A 24,235-nucleotide genomic window follows, 5' to 3' on the forward strand; every position below is an offset into this window, starting at 1 on the left:
ACCAAAGTACTTCTGGACTATTCCTTTTTGCACTATTTTTATGCTACTTTTTAAATGTATGTTCTGGCATTTCTTGTGGGCAGCAATATAAGAATTTTGCTGTACAAGGAACTGCTGTACTCTCTGTACATACAACAATAAACTTGAATCTCAATCTAAATTAATGCATGACTATCAAAAGAAATGCTGCATTCAATTAACTAAAAAAAATCACATGAATATTACTAAATTGTCTCATCACAGGATGCTGGATGATTTCATGTCTCCATGCTTGTAAATAATTTTTGTTTTACACTGAAGGGTTCCGTAACCTTCATGATGCTCATTAAAATTTATCTTGTATACAAATTTTATTTTACATTATATTGATGTGTTGGGGGAAATTGTAAATAAATGTCTCAAACCTCAATTTCGTAAAAAAAAATAAAAAAAAGATTTTTCCCCAAATAAAAACAGAACATTTCCGGAAGTGACATCGCAGGTATTTGATGACGTAGGGCATGACGTGACCCAAGATGGCGACTCCCTGTACCAGGTCGTGTGTTGTGAAACATAGTCAGTAATGTTCAGGATAACAGGTTTATTAGAATAGCAAATACATTTTTTGTAGGTGACAGACATGCTGCGTTATTTTAAGTCGTGTCGCAGTGTTGTCAGACAGACTTGGGGTTCATTGTTTTAAAAAATATGCCGGCGTGAGCGAGATTTGAAGGAGCGATATAGAAAATATTAAGAGAGGGAAAATGTTTCTAGCTAAATGTCCACGGCTATCCTGCAAAGTTTTGTCCGGACGAGGACATAGAACACTTAGTCTGTTCTCTAGCCCAGGACCTTCTAACTGGAATAAAGTAGTCTCCGACGCAGAGAAGATCGTCGGATACCCAACCTCCTTCATGAGCCTCCGATGTCTCCTCAGTGATGAACTCAGTAATGTCGCCATGCATGTCAGGAAGCTGGTCGGGACGCAGCACCCTTTACTCAACACTGCAAGGTATAAGTGCCAGGGTTTTAAGGGTGTGAATCAAACTAACATTATCCTAAAAAGTCTGGGCATTTGTAAATCCATGGTCTTTACAATGCTAAATCTTGACACTCTCTTGTGGGACCTGCATCGAGTGAAGCATCTATCTGTATTTATTGTATAAAATATTTAAAAGCCAGTCCGTTTCTTATTGTTCGGCCTGGATCTTTATAACCTGAACACATATGAGGTTAGTACAGTCCTTTCTGAAAACTCACAAGAGATTCCTGTTTTCTACTGTGTTACATCATTCATTGGTTTCCTAATACATGCTATGTTTATTTGTTAATGTGTGAGAGTGAAGGCAAGCCTAAAAGAGACACAATTGTAATAACACAAGTTCCTAAACCTTTAGTTTTAACACTATCGCTACCTAACGTGCCTGTTTGTTACACCACAAGCAGCAGCCTGTTGTCACCACATGTGTATAATGTTGTGCCCTGTTAGACCTGTTTACTTCAGGTCGAACAGGCCAGTCAGTTCAATCAGTCAGTTCAATCTTGCTCTGTCCTGTTAATATTTCAAACTGATACACTGAGGAGCATCTTTAAAATAATTATATGCAGTGCTCATTTTGGCCCTTTAGAGTTCATTAACGGACATGCAAATTTAAGTATTGTGGTTCTTGGCGGCCAAAAAACTTTTCAGGAGAAAAAACTATATGAATAATGTGGACGACTGCAAAATGATTTATCAAGTGTGAAAACAGTTGCACTGCCTGTATCTGTGTCTGTATTTGCTACAGTTGTTTGGTGCCATCACTTTCGGTCTAAATGAGGACTTTGGTTTAAACAAGCAAATAGTCACAGATATCAAAATCTACTTATCTGAATGCTTTTTTCCATTTAACCAGTTTATGTGTGTAACTTGTACCATTTTATCAATATAAAGTTGAAAGTAGTCCAAGATAGAAAGCTATTGTTACACTTGTTGCCTGATTGGAGAGACACCAAAAGAATGTCATAATAAGAATTATTTGTCTATGTGTGAGGCTTTTGTTATCACCTTGCATCATGCATTTGATAGTTATAAAGTGTTAGATTTTAACCTCCTGAAAGTGCTCTATACTTACAGAATCATAGCAACATCCCTGCATTCCACCTGATACTTATAAAGTGTGTATCATAGAGTGAGTTTTGATGCAGTTGTAACCTATTAAATGAACGGAGAAAGAAGATGTAGACCTTTACTCTCCCTCCATGTATCATCTTAACACCTAAGACTGAGACTTTTTATCTTTATCCAAGAAATGAAAAGCTGGGAGAACAAGACAGGATAGTCTTCACACTCAATCCTGCCATGCTGATGGTTGTGTTGGAAACAGGAGCCCAAGGGTGTAATAACCTATACCCCTAAATCTGATATGACAATCCATTTGGGTGTTGTAGGCAGTGGGAGCAGACCTCTTGACAGTCTGACTCCTCACTGTCAGCTTGGGTTGGCTGGTTCGTATTTCCCACTGTGTCTCTGCCATAGACATGAGGCAGATAAAAATATCCACAATAGCAGACAGGCAGACCCTCGTGGAGTTGGGTTTCAGTGTTTGATTTCCCTTCATTCTCAAAAACTGCAGCTCACCTAGCAGTGCCATGTAGTGTGGAGTTACAGCAAGGGGACTGTGGCCCAGGAGACGAAACCTCGCTGGTTTTAAGGACAGTCCTTGAGAGTTTGACTTCAGCACAACAGCTGGGAGGCGCACCTATATCACCTAAAGTTGCATTTGTTGTTGATGATGTAACGCACCATCTTATAGGCATGCTCAGCACTATCTATCGCTATGAATGTGTAGCACTCCAGGAATCTGCTTCATTAAATCTGCTTTGATTACTTCGGTCAGTTTTCCTTTATGGTATCCTGGAAAGCACCCCCCATAACTGGCACCAGCGTCTGGTTAACGATGGCTCCAACTAGTGAGAAGAGCATGAAATACACAAGTCTGGATTAATGGGAAATTAGATCTTTTATGGAGTTCTGAGTTTACCAGGATGGTTTCAGATGTATTTTGGGCTTTTATTTAGTCCTTCCAGAGGAATGAAGGTCAGTTAAAGGAAATCGGAATAGACATGCGTGAATAAGGGGGATCTCATTTGAGCTGTGAGGTTACAGGATAAAGATGGAGATAAAGTTGATGGCATTTGTGGAAAAGAGGTGAAGACGTGTGCTCACAGGTAGGAATGGGTGGCGAAAGGTGTCAGATGTGTGATAAGAGTATCTGAAGGGATGAAAGGAAGATACAAGACTACGCGCCCATCGATCTGTGGAGACACCACATTTTGAGATTCTCTTTGAGAGGAGTGTGGATGGTTAGGATCAGGACTGAGTGCATTAGGGGGACAACACGTGTTAGACGACGAAGCCAGGGCTGCGGAGGCAACTCCTGAGAGGGACGGAAGAAGATGAATTCATTCGTTCGTTCATTCGTCGTGTGATAAAAGGGCAGGTAGTGGATCAATACGACACCTTCCCTGTACCATCATATCTGCCTGTGTTCTGAGCTGCTGCTCAGGAAAGACAGAGCTCCTGAATTCCTGTGCTGCAGTTGCAGTGCAGTAGGCGTGGCGGCCTGTTCACAACCCTTTAAAAATGACAGAAGCCCATTCCTCTCATTCTCCCCCGTAGCCCTCACTCTTGCTCACTCTCCCCCATCCCTATGCGGAAAGGGCGTTTGGGATTGATTGATGTGTGCCGGCGTGGATGCTGACATAAATATTAATCATCTGCCACCCTCTGGCCACTAGTTTACCTGGACTCTCCAAAACGAGCGCGACGACATAATTTCTATTCTCTACTGAGCAGCTGATGTGTCTCTTTAGAATCTCAAAAGCTAGCGGGTCTGATGGGTGTCAGGCTACTTGTAGTTTCTCAACTGAGAAGAAATTAATGGTGACAACAACCACAGCAAATAGTTGTGATTAAACACGACCCCCGTGATGTCAACTGAAATATTTTGTGGTGTTCTGCAGCGTCTTCAAACAGGAACAATTGCGTTTCTCCTGTCACCTTTGTGCAATCTCGTTTCTGTGCCGCCGCTCTTCCCCTCGTCCCCTCCCTCTCTTCCTCCTTCATCCCTCACTTCCTCTCTCTCCCCCCGCTTTGCACTCCTCCATCTCCCCCTGTGGCGCAGAGGTGGGTCAGAGAAGATGGGGGTAGAAGTGGTGGGCTGGTGTCTGGGCATCGAGCAGAAGGGGGCGTGACTGCCTGTCTGCCTCGGAGCCCTTAACGAGAGCATGATTCATGGCACAAGGGGCTCCCATAGGGACAGGATTAGAGGTGCTCTGTCTAAACACTCCCCAGAGACAGGAAAAGATATTTAATCTGCCCACCACGCCAGCAACTTCCATTGCCTGTGCGTGCACGCGCGCGCGTGTGTGTGTGTGTGTGTGTGTGCGGGAGAGAGGGCGAGTATTTCGACATCCCTTCGACAAGAGCAAGACACCAAAACTCTGATCAGTGATGAAGTGAGGGCATTTTATTGTGGAACATTTTGTTTTCTAACACAGGCATTATAAAAGAGACTATATCTAAACTGGTTCGGATACTCAAACTGTTTTAATATAGACAGTTTCAATGAATAAATAGTCTTAATAAATAGAATTGGTTGCATGATATGTAGACATTTGTAGGTAGCATTTTGGCTTGAAAAGCAACATTAGTGAATCAATTAGACTTAATTTTCCCGGCCATAGACTAAATCTTATTTTACCCATAGTGTAATGACAGATCTTTTCTTTGCTCCTAGTTCACAGGCATCCGACTGGTGAGTGGACGATTCAAAGGCTTTGACCAAAATTAAAGGAGGAAAACAGTGTGAACAGGGTTTTACTTTCACTGACTATATATCAGAATTTGCCCACACTGCCACACCCTTTCATGAAATGTTCAAGGCTTCGTAATATAGCATCACCCACGATTTTACAGTTTAAATATAAGGATGATCTGAACAAATGATGAACAATAAAGATGAACAAATCATAGTGGTGAGTCTCTTCAAGTACGAGGCCAGCATTGACAATAATACACTGGTCCAAGCGAATTGGCGGTTTCAGTCAAAATGACCAACTTCCTGTTTCACCTGCATGCCCCGGGAGCCTATTTCATACACTTTTGAATGGTACATAACCCCACCAACTTTATTGTATGTAGGTGAAACCGTAGGGCTAATCTCTTCACAGCCAAATTTAGAACCTATAAATTCATCATTTTTTCTGGACCTGGTACACCTACAAAGTTCTTGAGCATATTTAGGCCCTCAAAAAGCCACTTAATTTTTGGGAAGAATAGGAAAAGGTCTCGTGCCAGATGGTGCTAATAATTGAATTAAATGTGTGATTTGTATTTTGCAGAGGCTTTGTCTATGACAGCAAGAACAACCTTCAGATGAGGGGTCTGATCGTGCTGCTTTTATCGAAAGCTGCCGGACCGAGCCACGCAGCTTCAGGCCTCCTCACTCAGGACATGGTCAGTGGCATCTACCCAAGGTAAATAGACCCACTCTGGCTTTATGAAGACCATGCGTGTGCACGTGCACGCGTGTGTGTGTGTGCTGCATCACAGTCTAGATCCATCAGATGTCGATTAAAGCAGCAACTGGCTTTCCTCCACTCCCCGACATCTGTTCCACTTCCTGAACATTTCTGCTTGTTTGACTTTACAGCTTCAAATGGTGCACATAACATCATCAGCAAGATGCGCTGATGAATCTTTTTTTTTGCTGCAAATGCCCATAAAGCCTGCTGTTAAGCAGTGAAAAATGGATATGCTTTTATGCTAACTAGGGAGCTAATTGGTTAAACCGCATTATGGCTTTGTGGTTTTCTTCAAATGCTACACAATCTGGAAATTACGCTCATGAAAACACTTCTTGAGATTTATGGCGTTCCAGGAAAATCCTTCTTTCACGGCTTCCAGCCTTCCGCTCTCGTGTATTTCCTGCTTGAAACCAGTGAGCAGTAAACATTTGGGACATTCTTCAGAGCTGTAAATGTGCATGGCCAGCAGACCAAGAAAGATGATGCCACTTACATGTCTACTGAAGGAAAAATATTGAAATAAAACCCTTAATCGGGGAATTTATGGTGTCCTCCATAGTTATTGTCCATATCAATTCCTGTAAAAGTTCAATTGTACTATTTTGTGAATGGGATGTTATGTGTAGGGCACTGAAGGCATAATTCAGAATGTTGATGATTTGAGTTTATTTGGCTACAGGCAGCCAGGTTGTAAATGCTCTGACTTCATAAAATTAAAAACTTTTCTGAAGGTGACTTCAGTGAACCAGTTTCAACTCAGTTCTGACCTTGGGGGACACTTTCTAGTTTCAAATACTTGACTGTGCATCAGATTCAGAAGTGCCATCTTTGACGGAGTTGTTTGTAGCAGCCTAGAGGTCAATATGGCGCCGTCTTCATTATCTGTCTCTTCGGTGTTTCATCTGCTAATAGAGGTAGAAATGTGAGTCTGAATCTCTTTAGATGGTTGAAAACTACACATAAGTTAAGCGGCATTTAAATGCAGGCTAACATTAATATTAGTGTTTGAGTCACACGACACCGGTAAAGAGGGGCTGTACCTGCCAGTTTGCCAATACTATTTTGGTTCAGAGGAAAATAAATTATAGGCTATTTTTTGTGATTTATTGTGCAGACATCCACTGTGCCTACAAATCCTGCTGACTCTGGCTTTTTAATACTTTTTTCCCTCACAGGATCTCACATCTAATAACATTAGCCACCAGGTCCCTTAATGCAACACATGTAATGTGACTGGTAGATTTGATCTTTGCATTCATTTGCATCTTAATAGTTGGACCCAAAAATGAAGCAGCAGAGTGTATAGAACAATTGGTGTCAGGATTTCTCTGGAGCTCCCTTTATTGACCCTTCAGCAGATATTTTAATTTTTTGGGTGTTTCTTTTTTGACCATTTTATCCCAGTCCTGCCACCATTTATCTTGATTTAAAAAAAAAAAAAAAAAAAAAAAAAAAGGTGGTAAAAGAATTTCCAGACATTTAACATAGTTTTCAATTTTTCTCAAACCTATAGCATTGAAAGCACCCTCACAAAACTTTCACGTGATTATTGATCCTGAAAGAGCTGCATCAGACTCTTTCAAACTCCAATGTATTTATGCATATTTAAATGTTAAACGTGGTGTTAATGTATTGCTGTGCTTCTGGGAGGACCCCAAGCTCCTTAGTGCCTTTCTCACACTCCCAGCATGCAGAGCACCAGTGGGATGTGACAGCATGCCAAATGGTTACCAGAAGTGAGTGCTCCGTTTGGCAGGGCGGCCCACCCCGTGTCTGAAAGGCTTCTTTCTTACTTGTGGCTGGCACGAGGCACGCGTGCAGGGCAGCTTCTGTGCAGAAACATCCTCATATTAGAGGTAACTGGAAGAATCCAGAAGCCTGTGGAAACAATTGAGTCTGCTCTCGTTCAGTCGGTCGGGCCCGAGCATCTGGCCTCACACCGCTCACCTTGGGTTGCCAGCACTGGATCACTGACTCCAACGTGCCGCGTTCCCTCTGTATTCTGGATGCTCCAAACACACACTGCGTGACTTGATCACCTCATTTGCACCATCTCTCTCCATCAGCAATCCTCCCACCTTTCCTGGGCTCATTAGGACCTCTGATGGAAGGATGACGGGACTCGAGGTGGGGGTGGTTTTTTTTATGGGGGGTGTGATTGAAACCTCTGGGGGATGGTCTCCTCCCTCCTGACAGGCAGCATTTGTAAAGCGTTTTCCACTCTCATGCCTGACACTGATGATGCACTAAATGGACGGACGGACAGATAGCAGACAGTTGGACAGACGCGTCACACGTCTCCCTGATAAATGTGACCCAGCGAGCACACGTGGCGTCCTTCTGATGGACAGAGCACCTTTTAAAATCACCCAGGGACACGCTCGGATCCTAAAGACTGTGTTTGATGGCGACGCAGACTGTAGAAGGAGGAATATGAAACAGAACAGTTGGGACAAGGGGCGTGGTGAGGGGCGTAACAACTCTGCAAGATGGCATCGGTTGCTATGCAACTGGGCACCAAAGCTATTTATACACCAGCCCCCTTGTCTCTCTCCCCCCTCCTCTTTTTCCCCCTCCCCAAGCTCTGCTGTGGCTGATCAGGAGTGCTCGATCAGGAGTGCTAGATTAGAGGCAGCACGTTGGGACGCGTATGCACGGGGGGGTTGGAATGACTTGGGCTTTTGTTCAAAATTCTGTGCACTTATAATGGATAGTAATTTCAGAGTATATACAGTCAGGCCCGTAATTATTTGGACAGAAAAAATATATTTTCCCTGCATACACCACTGTGATTAATTTGATGTGAAGGAAGCACAAACTTGCAGAGTTAAACGTGGCATTTACAGTTTAGGAATTAGAATGAAATTATTCAGCCAGGTTGGAGTCATTTTTTGTTCTTTTTTTTTTTTGCTTTATTCCTCGCAGCCACACCTGTGTGCCATAGCTTTAGAGTTGTTGGACAGGTGACTGGCCTGCCACACGCCAAGCTGATCCCAGCAAAGCCAGATGGGTAATCGCAGTGTTGGTTAATAAAGTGCGTCAGATTTGCAACACCTGACCTGTACGTGTGTTTGTTGTATATATTTGAAGCATTTACCAGTAAACTGCATTTTTGGCCAATCAAATAACTCATCATATCTGTCTAGAGTGGATATATCAAGCCTACACACCCTGTTACAATTCTCAAAAACATGAGAAATGATGACAGAACATTTGCCTGTTTTTTTTTTTTGTTTTTTTTTTTTTTTATGAAAGTGCTCCAAATTAGGCTGACTTTGAGGAAATATCCTGTGTGCATCAGTCTTTAGGAAGATATTTTTTGGAATTATGACCAGAACATCACCATGGACACGTGTCATTCTACAAAATGTATGACTTTCTTCATAAGAAAAGGCTTCTGTCTTCCCACTCTGCCCAAAGACATGAAGGAGATAGGAGACTGTCATCACATGTAATTCACAGCCAGAAATTCATGCCGCTCCCTTACATGCTGTAAGCCTCATTGAAGCCTCCTTGGACAAGTTTCTTCTCATCTTATTTTAACAGATTTTAAAGGAACATCCAGTTCTGGTAATCTCCATGTTGTTCTAGAGCAGAGCTACAGTAACCCAGACTTTGACACTTTGGAAATAAGAGTTTAAATGGTAATTTGTGCTACCTGAGCATGGCTTTCTTCCTCCGCCGTGCAACAATGAAACCTGTCAAGTGCCGCCATTATTCCTCGGGCACGATAAGAACATGACTGCCAATCTGCCAGTTTCCTTTTTTTTTTATTTAAGAAAAAAACCCCAAAAAAACCCCCTGAACTTATTAACTCTGGTTCGGGGCTGTGTTGTTGCTGTGTGTCAGCGAGCAGAAACCAAGCAGACAATGGGTGTGATTGAGAGGTGAAATAGATGACATTATTGAGGTTTAATCACATCTTTCGCACACCGGCATCGAACACTGCAATTACTTGGCTACAAGATACATACGCCTGGGTGTGTGTTGGAGTGTGTGTCTGCGAAGGGGCTGGAGATGACTGGCTCATCAGGTTCTCACAGTGGCTGAAAGAAGGTCGTAAGTGGCTATCAGCGCATCCAACCCTGTCTGGATGGATCCCTCCTGTTGCAGCGTGGCGAGCTCCTTCCATATGGAGAGGGGCTTAATTATCCCCCACCAACGGCTGAATCAACATTTGATTATGTCCTCCCCAAGGCTGCCCTGAAAAGCTTCATGCAAATATCACTTTTATGTCTTTTCCTCTCATAATCAAGAATGGCTGTTATTTGATGATATTTAATGATAAGTTTAATTTCTTTTTCTTTTTTTTCCTTTAACAATCTCCAACATGCGAGCGCTCAGACTTTCACACCGGTTTACACCCAATTTTGTCTTACATGCTCTCTTAAATATTACAGTTTTGCACATAGAAATCTGTTTTATAATGCATGATGATTTATTATTTAAAGAGTTGGGGTTAGTTTTACTGAAACAGTGCTGAATATTTGTGCGTGTTTGTGTGTGTGTGCTTAGTAAATGCATTTTTCTAGCAAAGTAAGGACATTGTTGGGAAGTGAGGACATTTTGGCTGGTTTGAGGATTAAGACCTGGTTTTAAGGCCAGGGGTTAGGTCAGGGTCAGGGTATCTAGGGACCTGGGTCAGGGTATCTAGGGACCTAGGTCAGGGTTGGGATGTTAGGGTAAGGAGCTGAGGAATGCATTATGCCTATCAAAGTCCTCACAAAGGTAGAAGTACGAGGATACGTGTAGGTGCATGTTTGTGTGTTAGTGATAACTTAAAAATGAAGAGACACTCATCCTTTTGTGCTGATTGTTCTGTCTAAATGAATCTATCCTGCTCTGTTTCTGTCTCAGTCAGAGGAACTTGGCAGAAATCACCGAACTGATCCACACGGCCTTCCTCGTGCACCGCGGAATAGTCAATCTGAAGGAGTGGACAGTTTCAGACGGCCCACTGAAGGACATGCAGTTTGGCAATAAAATGGCCGTCCTGAGCGGCGATTTCCTGCTGGCCAACGCGTGCACTGGACTTGCTCAGCTAGATAACACTAAGGTACCGTGACCCTGTGTCCCCGTCCCCCACATGTGTCTCATCCAAATTAAATACTTTCCTGTTTATGTAACTCATGATAACCGAATGCATATTTTCCGTCTATTTCCGCCCCATTATGCTTTTAGTTTGGGCGTCGAGGGCAGTCGGCATTGTAATTGTGCCACTGATCGTATTAGCCACAGCGTCTCATAAAGCCGCCCTGACAGCTGCTGTCACTACTCAGTTTTGTCAAATTTTAGTTTGCATGAGTGCAACCAAGTCACAATGTCCCCCCACACCGTACCATCAGCTTGTTCTTATCACATTCCCACATACCACACTTCCTTTACATCACAGCTGGACTGGTTTTTCTTTGGGTGGCCCCTGGCAACCAGGAGACGCCTTCCCATAACACGTGGTGGGCCTCTAAAAGATGAGCAGAAATATCCGGAGGAGCTATCCTTTTAATAAAAAGAGAATTGCCTCCGCGGTCTTTTATTCATATTAGTTGTACATTAACTAGCACTGTTGGTTTTTTAGCCTCTGGAAAGGGTCCTGCTCCAAAAATACTGGATCTGTCCCACAGTGCGACAGCAACTGTCTCTTAACAGGGTGTCATCCATGTGTTTTTATTTATTTTCTATCACGAGAAGGAAACATTGGGTAAAGCTTTACAGGCTAATTATTAATATCCATGAGTCAACCTAATCCGTAAACCCGTAAAACCCGGGGATGAAATGGGGCGTGTTGCAAAAAGTGCAAGCAGGCGGCATCAACATCAACATATGACTCCAATGAGACTTTTGAGTGGCTTTTTTTAAAAAGAGTGATCAAATTGTGCTCCACGGCCTTGAGAGGAAAACCGCGCCGCTGCTTGTATAAAGTGTAATGTGATCTCAGCGTGCAGATCCAGTTTCCTCTCTCCTCGCAGACCTGTCGGCAAAACACGATCTGGCTGGATTTGGGAATGGAGAGGGAGGCGGGCAGTGGGAGAGCTTATCTGATACTTTCCAAAAAAAGCGTCCGACCCCCAACAAAACCAGCCCCCCTGTCCATGTCGGACAGAGACACCACATCTGGTAATACTGTAGGCACATTGTCCTTCCAGGTCTGCGGGTGAAGCTCAGGTTTCCTCAATATTTTCCCCTCATGGATCAAGTTACCCAGAGGACACGGCCAGGCCGAGGGAGCCAACATCACCAGCGTTTCCAGACGGACCGCAGATGTCTGGGATGAGCTTGAAGGAGCTCTAAATTTGAGCTTCCTCATTTGAACCGCTTGGGCATCACCTCCTCTCTTCTGGTGTTCAGCGCGGCTGTGAGATAAGCTCAGGAAAGGCAACCGCTGCGCTTGTTTCTCAGGTCTGGGATCTTTAGCCACTTTCAGAACACGCGCCTTTTTTTCTTGTGGCTCAAGAGATCAGAGTCACTCTCATGGAAAATAAAAAGGAGTCATGCGTGCCCCCTGTAAGAGGAAATGAGCAACTGCAGGGTTCAACGTGTCCACTTTAGATGATCCCCACACTGAAGTAATGGCGTTTTGCAGGCAAATATTTAAATAAATAAAGATTAATAGAGACAAAAGTGTGACTGAAAACCCTGAACATCACACCAGCTCAGGTTTTCAGCTCTGTGTCAGCCCTTAGTCTTCAGGCAGACACCTGATCTGTCCGTATCTCCTGGACCTCTCCGTGATGATGAATTAAAACCAGACCGAATCTGCCTCGTGAAATGGGCTCCCCCGCCGCTGGATAATGAGCAGCTGAGTCTGTGGCGGTTCACCTGGTTTCAGACCCCTATCACGCTCCTGATTTATTCACCCAAGCAGCTGCTCAGACGACAGCGCCCCGATCTCGAGCAGAAACCAGAAGAGAAAATTACCGATTTTCATTAGTAAAGTCATGGACGAGCTGAGTAGCGCATTCGGTTTGATCAACCATTCAGCTTTCACATCTAAAAGGGTTTAATTGATGCCATTCTCCGGAGTGGTTTATAATAAGGTTGGAGGTTATGGGTTCATTGCCTGAATTCCAAGGACGTGTCAAAAGGACAGGCGGCTGTTGATGGACATGTTGATTGTTGTGCAGATCAGACCCACAATTTAACTCGACACAAGCTGGTTCTTATGCTAGAGGCTTTGATTTACATATTAGGCCTGGGGATTAAACCAAAATGTCTCCTGGTTTTGTTTTCTCCCTGGCAGGTGGTTGAACTCATCTCCAGTGCCATCGGTGATGTCGTTCAGGGGCTCTACTATGAGAACTGCAACAGTTCCGAGGTGAAGCATCGACTCTGATTCTATTGTTCTACGTAGACGTTGTCAAAAAGTGTCAGCTGGTTTGATTATTAAGTGTAAGAAGATCAAATCTAAAACAACTATGTGCATTTGGAGCCCCTCTTATGAGTGAATAACTCCTCTACATGTCAGCAGCTGCTGTACTTGGTTGAAATATTTGAAGATTCCCTGTTAAATGTTCCCCAGTCAAGATATTTATGTACATTTTTGGATCAGATCTGAAAAGATTAGAAGCATCTGAATAGAGCTTTGGCTCAGCTTTGCTAAGGGTACAATAACATTGTCCTATATTGATTTTAATTTTTCTTTCTGTTTAATTTTTTTAATGGAATTGGAATGTTTCCTGACTTTTCTCAGCAGTTTGACATTGTAGGACAATGAAAAATCTCCCCTCTTCATTCTACATTAGAATAGCCTTCACCAAGCTGTCGACATGGCGACGTGGGAGGAGCAGGCCTTCCTGTCACATGGGGCACTGATGGCCAAGAGCTGTCAAGCTGCACTTGAGCTCGCTAAACACGATAAGGAGTCCCAAAGTTTGGCGTATAAATACGGCAAGCACTTGTCACTGGGCCACAAGGTGAGTCCATTATCAGTCCAGAGTGTCCAGATATGGATAAAGTGTTATACATATGAATAACAGTGCAGAATTCAGGGTTCTGACCTTTATAGCAGCAAGGTCAAACGTGCCGATCAACTTTCATACCGAGTTTCTGGCGGTGGGCCGCAGAATTCTTAGGTCCACGCGTGTTATCATGATTTACAGCCACTTGCGCTGGGTTGGCACCATCAGACCGCCGTCCTTTTGGAAAGCTAGACGGATAATTTAGGTCTCCTCCTTCTTTGGATGAAACCACCTCAACCCCTTTTGGGCTGATTACAACAAAGGCAAATATAGTGTCATAACCTGCCTGAATCCAAATTTATTGCCTTTTCTGTGGACTTTAACTGATTCGAGCAGTAGCAGGATCAAACCCTTCGCTCCCCTCCTGGGTGAGTGGCGCTTGATTTGAGTAAGAATTATTTTTTTAAAATCAATTCTCAGGCTGAGTCAGCTCTCACTCTTCTTCGCGTTCCTGCCGTGAAGCGCTGAGCTCGTCTGAAGACCTCAGCGATGGCAGGAAGTCACAGCGTGGGGCGAACACAACCGGGGCGCCCTCGTCACACTGGCTGTGTGTGTTAACTAACTGTGTTACTCATTAACACGAGGGCTGTGACGGCGGGGAGGCTGAAAGCACGCCGATGTGTTCATCACACGGGTTGTTCCGACTTCCTTCAAAGGTGAATCTCGGCCTGATTGATGTTTTTAGCGAAAAATGCATTTGTCCCCCTGTAGCTGAACTCTGACCTGCGGCCTTTTGTGAAGAGCAGCATGGGGGAACCAGTAGCGTTCAGTTTGTTTTCTGCTCCTGTGGTGTTTCACCGCCAAATTATCGGCGAGGACCGATGGCATCAACAGCTGCAACAGGTACTTACTTGGTTTCAGTCATTCCGCAGACTTGCCTGTCCCATTCACTGATTCCTCTCTGTCTTCAAGGCTACAACACCAAGAAACCAGCTGGATTACTCGAAAGTAAGTCAGAAAGGAAAGTTATTTCCTTTCTCTATACAGCATCCTCAGTCACACCAGAACATAAATAGGACAGATCCCGTTTTTCTGTTTACTCCTATTTGCTTGTTCACACACCAGCTAACAGGACATAGGCACACAGGAAGTGTGTGTAATCTTTGCCAGAGTTGGTAACGAGTTTTCCAAAGTCAGAGTGAAGGAAAGTGAGCCTGAAGCTACACAGGAGAGGTACTGTTGGGGTAGGGGGGGGACTGGATCCCTTCTGAAACCAGAGCAGGATGGATAAGTTACCAGGGCCTATTTGTGGAGGAGACACAGAGGCTGTGAGACACTGGGATTGTGAGCAATCACAGGCTCATGGGCAGAAGCTTAAAGTCGAGCAGAGGTGCGGGTTTGAAATTTTGGGGAGGTCAATGACCATCAGCTCCTGGAAAAAGAAACTGCTTAACTGACTCAAAAATCTGTTGTTTTTTTAAATTAAGAATGCATCATCACCATTTTGTTATCAAGAGTATATTTTTAAAATGGTGCGCGTGCGTGCGAGGCAGCATGTGATCCCCACGGAGCCAGAGCTATCAGCAATGGAGCTTTGGTGACAAATAATGAACCAAATGCACGTGATTGTAGACGGGAGTGCTGTGGGCTGTGCTGTATATGGATATTAATGAAAATAAAAACACACAGACATTTTGAAGCGGTGTGAACCCAACACTTCAGTGGCTGTCAAACTTTTCAGCTTAATTAACGGAGGAGAATCAACAGAAAGGCAACAAAACTAAGGCAGCACTTATGCAGCACATTAGGGTGGTAGAGCTGTAGGAGATCAGGAGCACCTTTCTAAAGGGAAGAAGCAGGCGAAGCCCTGTCAAGAATACCTGTCGGTTTTTTAGAGGAAGGCCTAGGGGGATTTTCAGCAGCAGAATTCATGAGGTAAAAACGCCCCCAGCAAAAAGATGTCAGAATACAGTGGCATGGAAGCACAAGGAAGCACCCAAATTCACTTTACTCTTCAGGTTAAGCTGCTGGCTGGGCAACATTTCACTCAACACAAAATGTGCTTTTATTGGGATAAACATTTCTTTTAAATAGCAGCTAATTATTCAGCCTTAGTGAAATAATAAAAAATGTCTATTTTCTTTGATCAGACAGTTTAGCATAGCCAAACCTGTCTGTGCACCCCCCTCCCACCCCAGTGTTGGAATGATGGATCAGAATTTTCCTGCCATTATTTAAATCTGACTCCTTGTGATGAGCTTGAAATACCTGTACCTGGGGCACTTGGTTTTAATTACATTTTTTTTACTTTTTAACATCACTTTTTAAAGTGGGCCTCCTCTTTTTGGTTGTAATGATTTGTGCTGACAGCCAGGTAGTCTGACTGACGCTAACATTAGAAACTAACATGTGCTTCCATCTTTGTGCAGCTTTTGACAGCGGTTAAGTCAGAGAAAGGTGTGAGCGCAGCTGTGGACCTGTGCTGTTACCATAGCAACAAGGCTCTGGAGGCTATCCAGGTTTTCTCCTCCTCCGAGGCGCGATCCGCCCTGGAGAACATCGCTTCCGCCATCACCAAATTTTGACCTGGGCTCTCCCTCGACTTCTTCTGAGCACCCGTTGAATGAGAGGAGATCCGACCCGCCAATGAACTTCTTATGAACCAGGGTGAGGACAGCTTTGGATCGGGAAAACAGTCTCACAAATGTGCCTCAATAATAAAAGGAATCGGGGGAAAACTGATCATTTTTTTCTGTTGATTTTTGTACTGTATGTGCCCTTCACCTCCCAGGTGGGGAACAGCTATTGATAAGCTTATCGGCAAAAGTGTGTCCCAGACAGAGCATCGTTTGGATGCTTTGAGGAACTGTCATCTGTAAAGTGTGTCATAAAAGGTAAATGATTCACAGAGCAGCACTTAAGGGACAAAAATGTCTGGTTTTTACAATCACCCAGCTCATTATTCTACACCTCACATGCTGAAATCATCGCTACCGGATGTGCTGCTGTTTGCCAAATTAAATGCCATCTTCAGGCTCGTTTTTACTGGTGAACACAGCTGGAAACATCAAAATCGCCTTGCTGTCCACACAGCAGAGAAGGGAGTCGTGTCACCAACGTTGTCTTGTCACGTCTGTCCCCGTGTTGCTGTAAGCGATCCAACTCAGCCCAGGCGTTGGGGAAAGGTCACACCGGCTCTCCCCTTGGCCCTGGCAACCAGCTCATTGAAGCTCCGCCAAGCAGTAATTATTAATGAAGAGACCTGAGCAAATGGACAGGAAATGCAGAGGTATTGATCAGGCTGGGTGTCCCACTCTGAGTCGCGCAGGCTGGCGCCAGCTCGTTGGCCTGTGGTTTCCCCGGTCGCTGCATGTGGAGGGTGGCGTGTAGTTGTGGGACAGCCAAAGGTGTGAAAGCGGAGCACCACTGGCTGCCTTACACATCTGCACAGCACCTGAAGGACAGCACAGGTAACATCACAAGGACAGATAGCCAGGAGCATTCGCTCATATTAGGATTGACCAGCAGGTGGCAGTGTTTGAATAATTATTCCTTACATACAGTATATTGAGTAGTGGATGTTCTAAGGAGAAAGGTTCTTGGTTCCAGCTAAGGGCCACCTATCTACATGGAATCTAAATGTTCTCTATTACGCCATCAGTACGAGTCTAATTATCACTAACTTGTAATGTCGCAATAACACCTGGGAAGAAATGTAAGTTCTCATCTGGGGGGTCTCGTCTCCACTTCTTCTCCTGGTCTGGTTTGTCCTCATTGGGGATTCCTGGGCCCAGTGAGGATACAGCGTGTGGCAGAGATGGCCCCAGGCCTCTCTTGAAATATTAATCCTCGCTCTGAGCAAACATGAGCAAACTTACATGGAAAGTTAAAAGGACAAAACAGGGAAGGAGGCCGGAGCAACAGCCAGAAAGACAAAATGGGGGTTTAATTGCAACTTTCTGCCTCAGCAATGGAACAATTGCGCAGAAATCAAGCTGCTTCTAGTTTCCACTTCAAGAACAAGATTTCCTAATGTGATCAAGTTAACTGTTTAATGTAGAACCGAAATTGTAGCCTTCTTGTTCCCTGAATGACATTGTTCCTGCCAGCATGAATAATTTTGCTATCCCGTTACTTGGCCAGCAAACAAAGAGCAGAATGTGGAAGACCAGCACGAATCTCCCTCTGCTTAATGTCGATACTTGGAGTCTCCAGTATAGCTGCAAAACCGAGCCAGCAACTCAAAATATTCCACTGGGTAATAAAAGGTGACGTAATTACAGCAGCATGTGAGGGATTCTGTTCCACGCAGGTCTTTGGGCTTGGTCAGAACTGATGTTCTGTTAATAACACGTGCACGTGCTTCGAAAGTTAAGCGGGGGAAAAGACTGGAACACTCGGATGGCTGTTAAACAAAAACAAGAACATAGAGGTTCCAAATTGTAACTTTTGCATATGCATTATCATAGACTTGATGACTACAGTACTATAAACACGCAATGCTTCAGTGACAAATAACAATACACAGTAGAAAAGGAAGAAGGGGACTTCCTGCCAACCCAATGTGGAGACATGAATGAAGCGTCTGTATCAAGTTATAAAATAATTACTTTATTCTCTGTCTTCCGATTAAATTTGAGTTTTGCGCGCAGCTTTGCTGGCAAGGAACCTTCCTCACATGTGCAGTGAGGGCACGACAACGTTCCAACCTGCTTATCGCTGCTATGGCGTTCAGCCACTCATGAAAACAACATGCAAAATCTGTAAAAGTTGCCAGTGTGACGTGTATGTGACCTGTGGGTGCACCGTGAATAAACTAAAACGCGTACAAATACGAACACACCACCAAGTTTGCTTTTATTACCCGTGTCTGGCCATCCGGTTCCTGCCTGCCTCTCCAGTTCACGCTGGGATGGATCCCTCTGCAGCCTGTCAGCCTATTAGGAATGCATGATGACTGCAGAGAGACATTAGCGATTTCATTTGCCTTCTTCTGAATGACCCATCTGTAAACACCTGTTAATATATATGTGACATTGATGGATGAAAGTCATTCTGCTGTGGTGGAAACAGTGTAAGGATGATTGGGCTCCTCCACGCCGGCGAGCATATTGTCCGGAAATGGCAATTTAACGAGCTCTCCTGGTGTTAAGTGCCGCGTGGCGGCCTCTCGTAGCAAGTGGTCACCTGGCTGACCCTGGGCCGTGCTTCCCCCTGCACGGGCCCTGCTCGCTTCATTGGCTGACAGATCAGACTGCCATGGAGACAGCTCATTAGTCCGGTAATGAGAACCACACCAGCCACACGCTGCCCTGTTATATCATCTTTGTGTCATGATATTTGTGGCTGGGAACAGAACATTGGGTGCTTGCGTGTGCATGAAATAGTCAAACTAAGATAGAATTGTGCTTCATCTGTGACAGAAATCTCCAGAGAAAGCCTATTCATTCCCTTACGTTGGCTGAAGGGCCACTTATTTCAAATTAAAATTTCACCCTGCTGCAATCATATGGACAAGCTATCTTCCTAATCAAGTTCATTTCACAGTACTCTATCTTCCAATGTATCTGTGAGTCTTGTAAAAAGAATGGAAACTTGTAGGGAAAAGTTTTTGTGTGTAAAAAGTTTAATAATGCATCCTTAACAGTCTGCATTTTTTTAACTTTTAAAACATTTCTCAAAAAGTTTTAAATTTTCCAAAATTAAATACGAGATGGATGGAATTCAAGCCTCAAAAAGATTCCAAATCGAACATGACAAGACTCCTCTTGACAATACATTCAGTATCCACTAGATGGCAGTATAGCACAAATAATCGCTGTCACTGCTACCAACAATTTAGAGAGAGTGTGTGTGTGTGTGTGTTTGTGTGTGTGTGTTTGTGTTTGTGTGGTCTTTCCACAATAATAAAATAAAGCAATTTGCATAAAGCAATTTGTTCAGGACATAACACACAATACGCAAATATCTTGAGGATAGCGGTATGTCCGGACGTCGGGTGTTCGGAAATCACGAATACACAGTACAATTTAAATAGCATAGACATTTTAATAAATGTTACCTGTGAAAAATTATAATGGCCGTCAAATAAATACACACAGTCATAAATTCCTGCAAGTATGTTCAACTCCAAACGAGACCGGATGCAGTAAGTGTTTCCGGTTGTTGTAGCATTTCCTGCATGACAAATTCTGGATTTCAGGATATATGTGTTGTTTTCTTTTCGTTTTCTATATTTTTGTGTTGTGTGGAATTTATTAAGAATTTTTTTTTTGTTTAGCCCACAGCTGTGCGGAAGTGACACAACAGGCGCGCGCAGCGTCACGTCACGCGAGAAAACAGAAGCCTGCTAGGGAAAAAAACATCAACAACAAGAAGAACATTTTGGTAAAGATAAAGCCCGGTGACAGTCTGCAGACATGTCCAGCACGTCGGTAACAATCCCGAACGATTGTTTAGACCCGTGAAGGTGAGCTCCCACCGACGGTCACGGTCATTTAAGGCTTATTCTGGGCAGTGCGGCGACGCGTCCACGGCACGCAAACATCGCCGCGTCATTAAAATTCACTCACCGAAACGTTGCGGTGCTACAGCAACATAACGCTTTAATAACTAAGAAAAGGACTGTGGCCAACGATTGTGTGATAAAGCTGCAGGGATCCCCGATGTTAAGAGGTTCTTGTTGGTGTTTCTTGGAGGAAGAATGAGGAAGTAGCTTAATGAACACTGGAAGAGAGCTAAGACGCAACTTAGCGCACTGTGGGATGTTCTGGGGAGTCATTAGCACAACACAAAGTACTTTATTCGTGCAATAATCACAATTTCAGGTGCTTTTTAAAAATGGATTAGTCTCTTTAGGTCATACTGTCTTGATTAATTATCCCCAAGCAGAAGATCTTGCTGTTTGTCAAAGTAGTGTCATACCGTCCATAACACCCAACTATCACTTCATACACTAATATTGGACACTGCAGTAAACATGATTTAAGTGATATTCGGGTAAACACAAGTTATGTGACAGTGTTTTTGCTCTATTATCTGTAGGCTATGAATTCAAGTGAGCATGGAGCTGTTCCAAATGAAGCAATGCTTGAGAAAGGTAACTTGTGCAACATACTGAATCTTTGTGCATCTAAAAGATAGTAAATGGATACAGATAGTAAATGGAGCTCAGTTCTTTGATTCTAAGGTGATCAGCAAAGAGAAACACAGCTAAATTGGTTTTTTAAAGAAGGTCCATTTGTATCCTTTTGCATACTATTCTTTAAGATATTGGTTACATGCATACTTTATGTTGAGGAATTTAATAAGGAAGTCAGTGCTGAAACTATGATACGATAATTATGATTTGTGTGTGTTACTACACAAAGCAAAGGCAAACATCTACAGGAGGAATTTCTTTTGTTTTGGTTTTTTTTAGAACACAAAGATGTCCAGGATTTTAAAGAGGAGCCAGAAGACTTGGCTATTTGTAAGCCAGATGAAGGATTTGGAGGAGGATCCCCCGGAGCCTCTGAGACTGGCAAGCGATCATGCTCAGAGATTGGCCCCCAGACTAACAAATCCACCTGCAGCAAGAGAGTCAAGGTTTCTGGTGAGGTAAGACACGTCTTGTGGTTTTTTGATTTTGATTTCATAAAATATCAGCATGCAAAGACGTGTATAAACTGATTAAAGTACCTGGTTATAAGGCTTTGTTTCCTGAGGTGGATCATTTAGGTTTTTTACTGTGTAAAATGCAACAAAAACAATTAGCATTGTGTAATTTGAGGGATAATTAACGTTATTTGTGTTTTGTCCAGATGAGACGGCTCCTGGTAGAAGAGGACAGCAGGCACGAGCCGCTGTGTCTCACCACAACTGGAGAAAAGAGGGACTGCGTCCAACAAAAGTCCAGGGTCTCGTACAGAAAGCCTCTTTTCAGCATCTCCCACCGGATCTCAGACAAGAGAAACACGCCTAATTTGGAGCAGCAAGCCGGTCACGGCGGCAGTGAGTTCAACTACAGTGGCATCTTCTCATCCAAGCTCCAAAGTTCGGTGGATAATGGTGCGTGGGACAACTTCTCCCTGGTGGACACGTTGGGTCCGTCTTCGTCACAAGACTCCAGCCTTTATCCGCTGATTGAGAAAATGTTTCTCATCCTCAACACGCTCAATTCCAGCATGACGCAGTTGCACAGCAAAGTGGACTTGTTAACGCTGGAGGTCATGCGAATAAAGAAGCAGATCAAACCGGTCGACTTGGTGACCGATTTCCAGCCTCCTCCTGAATACCTGCTAACGAGCGATGAGCTGAATCAGCTGAAGGAGCAAACGTCGAGCGCCGGGGAACTGGGCTGCCGCCTTCTCGTGCATCTCTTTCCTGAGCTGTTCAAAGCCCGGGAGTGTTCTCATGAGTGCATGGCCAGCAAGAGAACGCTCGAGTCTCTACATCTACAGCTCATCCGGAACTACGTGGAGGTCTGCTACCCTCCGGTCAAGAACAACGACGTTTGGCAGGAAGAATGCCTCCTTCAGATCAATGACTTATTTAACCGCTTCTGGGCTCAGAGGGATATGGAGAGCGCTCGCATGCTCAGGAAGCAGGCGGCCGCCAGCGCGGGGATAAAGGCGGAGGCTCCTCAAACGTATCACTTTATTAACGAGCAGGGGCAGGAGGAGCAAATCTCTGTGGGTCACCAGCAGAGCACGCCGCCAGACCTCCCGTTCAATACGCAAGCCACGGAGGAGCTGGACGAGTTCTCGTCCCCCGAGGACTTTGTTGTTTTCCTGACGCACCGTCTCTTCCCCGAGGTTTTCGAAGAAGGGAAAATGCCGGAAGGCTCCAGCAGTTTCGGCAGCGTGGGGCAGCTAATCTTGGACTCTGAAAAGATGGAAATAATAAGAAAGTACATGGAAGCTAATTTCCCCGACGTGCCTGAAGACAGCTGGCTTCAAATATGCATTCAGCACATGGAGGACGCGCTGGAGGGCGCTCACAGTAACGGGAACGGGAGTGAACCCGATAACAATAACGAGGAGAGCTACGACCTGGTCAACCTTCCAGAGGACGTTTGCGTTATGACGGTCCCAGAAGTGGGAGACTACGAGAGACCTAGCCGCAAGTCGAAAAAGTCTCTCCTCACACCTATGGACTTTGACAATCTGGAGATTCCTCTTCCGGACTTCGGTGTCCCTCAAGAGTACATTTTGTCCAGGGAGCAGCTGAAGAATATCTATGAATGTAGCTTATCTATCGGGAATTTTGCATCCCGGCTGCTGGTGCTAATGTTCCCGGAGCTCTTTACGCACGAGAACACGCGGAAGCAGTACAACTGCAGCGGTTCTCTTGGTAAAAAACAGCTGGACCCCGTTCGGGTGAATCTGATCCGCCATTACGTTCAGCTGGTTTACCCGCAGGCCACCAACGACCGAGTGTGGATGGTGGAATTTGTCGGCAAACTGGACGAAAGGTGCCGGAGACGGGAGACGGAGCAGCGGAGGTCTTACACGCAACAACGCCGAGTGTTCGGCCAAGACTCGGAACAGGACTTCCTCCTGAACCCGCTGCATCCAGACGGCGTGAGAGAAGAAGCCGAGATTCCCTCTTTACCACCGGAGAAGAGCAGCAAAGACTTTTGCAAGATCCCCCTGGACGAGCTGACGGTGTCCACGCCCGAATTCCCCGTCCCTTCCGTCTACCTGCTCTCGGACAGCGAGGTGCGGGAGATCGTCCAGCAGAGCCTCTCCGTGGGGAACTTTGCCGCGCGGCTGCTGGTGCGCCTCTTCCCCGAACTCTTCACGCAGGAGAACCTGCGCCTGCAGTACAACCATTCGGGCGCCTGCAACAAGAAGCAGCTGGACCCCGTGCGGCTGCGACTGATACGTCACTACGTGGAGGCGGTGTATCCTGTGGATAAGATAGAAGAGGTGTGGCACTACGAATGCGTACCGAGCATCGACGAACGCTGCAGGCGGCCAAATCGCAAGAAGTGCGACATTCTTAAGAAGGCCAAAAGGTCGAGCACTGTGTCGTAGATTCAGTACTTCTCACTTAGGAAACACTTTTCATAAAATGATTGCACAGTATATAAGCTGAAACTTTTACAAGCTGTCCAACGTCAAAGGAAACGGAGCTGTTTTTGAGTGTCTTCGGTAATATCTAGTTCTATTTTAACTTTTGACTACAGCAATAATAGTTGGAGCTGTAGTTCTAATATTGGATAGGGTGAAACTGCTTCTATTTATCAGACTGTCATAGCTTATCTAACACTTTGTTCTTAAATGTAGTAGCCTTAAAAACAATAACCACGACAGTAGCTGTTAGCATTGACCGCACCCACGCTATGGAAAAATGAAATCAGTTATTTGAGAGTTTCCCATTGCAGTTAATGATGTAGCATTGTGTCGCCACTGTTTTAATAATAATGTGCTTATGTTAAGCCTTCTTATAGAAGTTTATATTGTAAAGACAATTTAACATGACTACGGATCATGATAAACTATTTCTAATAAAAATCATGATAACAATTGGACTTTTACCACTGTCCCTGCTGTCATTTCATATCTGCAAAAAGAGCCTTTTAACAGTAAGTCGCTCACAAGTTTGGCAGCACCAAACAGCTTAGACAGAACTTTATTCGTATGAACCATTCGGTAAATCGACCTCAATAAAATGATGTGAGAAAAAACAGAGTACCGCAATTTCCGGACTACAGAGCGCACCTGATTATAAGCCCCATAATCTAATTTTAGAAAGAAAATCAATTTTGTACTAATACAAGCCGCACCGGATTTTAAGCCGCAGGT

At 44.4% G+C, this 24,235-nt stretch overlaps 2 protein-coding genes across 2 annotated transcripts; both read left to right on the forward strand.

The window, feature by feature from the left end:
- Positions 1-484: 484 nt before the first annotated feature.
- On the forward strand, positions 485-18,285 carry pdss2 (prenyl (decaprenyl) diphosphate synthase, subunit 2). Its single transcript, XM_003962311.3, has 8 exons — positions 485-991; positions 5,365-5,499; positions 10,408-10,606; positions 12,788-12,862; positions 13,290-13,460; positions 14,217-14,348; positions 14,418-14,453; positions 15,875-18,285. The coding sequence occupies exons 1-8, from the start codon at positions 744-746 to the stop codon at positions 16,028-16,030; spliced, it is 1,152 nt and encodes a 383-aa protein (XP_003962360.1). The 5' UTR covers positions 485-743; the 3' UTR covers positions 16,031-18,285.
- A 1,234-nt stretch (positions 18,286-19,519) lies between these two features.
- On the forward strand, positions 19,520-23,967 carry bend3 (BEN domain containing 3). The gene is made up of 4 exons (XM_011614415.2): positions 19,520-19,914; positions 20,490-20,544; positions 20,866-21,039; positions 21,248-23,967. The coding sequence occupies exons 2-4, from the start codon at positions 20,509-20,511 to the stop codon at positions 23,462-23,464; spliced, it is 2,427 nt and encodes an 808-aa protein (XP_011612717.2). The 5' UTR covers positions 19,520-19,914; positions 20,490-20,508; the 3' UTR covers positions 23,465-23,967.
- Positions 23,968-24,235: the final 268 nt, after the last annotated feature.

Source organism: Takifugu rubripes, chromosome 2 (assembly GCF_901000725.2).
Source record: "Takifugu rubripes chromosome 2, fTakRub1.2, whole genome shotgun sequence".
Taxonomy (NCBI): domain Eukaryota; kingdom Metazoa; phylum Chordata; class Actinopteri; order Tetraodontiformes; family Tetraodontidae; genus Takifugu; species Takifugu rubripes.

Coding starts and splice junctions, on each gene's coding strand:
- pdss2 (XM_003962311.3), top strand. CDS start 744: ATGTTTCTAGCTAAATGTCCACGGCTATCCTGCAAAGTTTTGTCCGGA. Junction 12,863..13,289: donor AGAACTGCAACAGTTCCGAG/GTGAAGCATCGA, acceptor ATTCTACATTAG/AATAGCCTTCACCAAGCTGT. Junction 14,349..14,417: donor GGCATCAACAGCTGCAACAG/GTACTTACTTGG, acceptor TCTGTCTTCAAG/GCTACAACACCAAGAAACCA.
- bend3 (XM_011614415.2), top strand. CDS start 20,509: ATGGAGCTGTTCCAAATGAAGCAATGCTTGAGAAAG. Junction 20,545..20,865: donor TGAAGCAATGCTTGAGAAAG/GTAACTTGTGCA, acceptor GGTTTTTTTTAG/AACACAAAGATGTCCAGGAT. Junction 21,040..21,247: donor CAAGAGAGTCAAGGTTTCTG/GTGAGGTAAGAC, acceptor TGTTTTGTCCAG/ATGAGACGGCTCCTGGTAGA.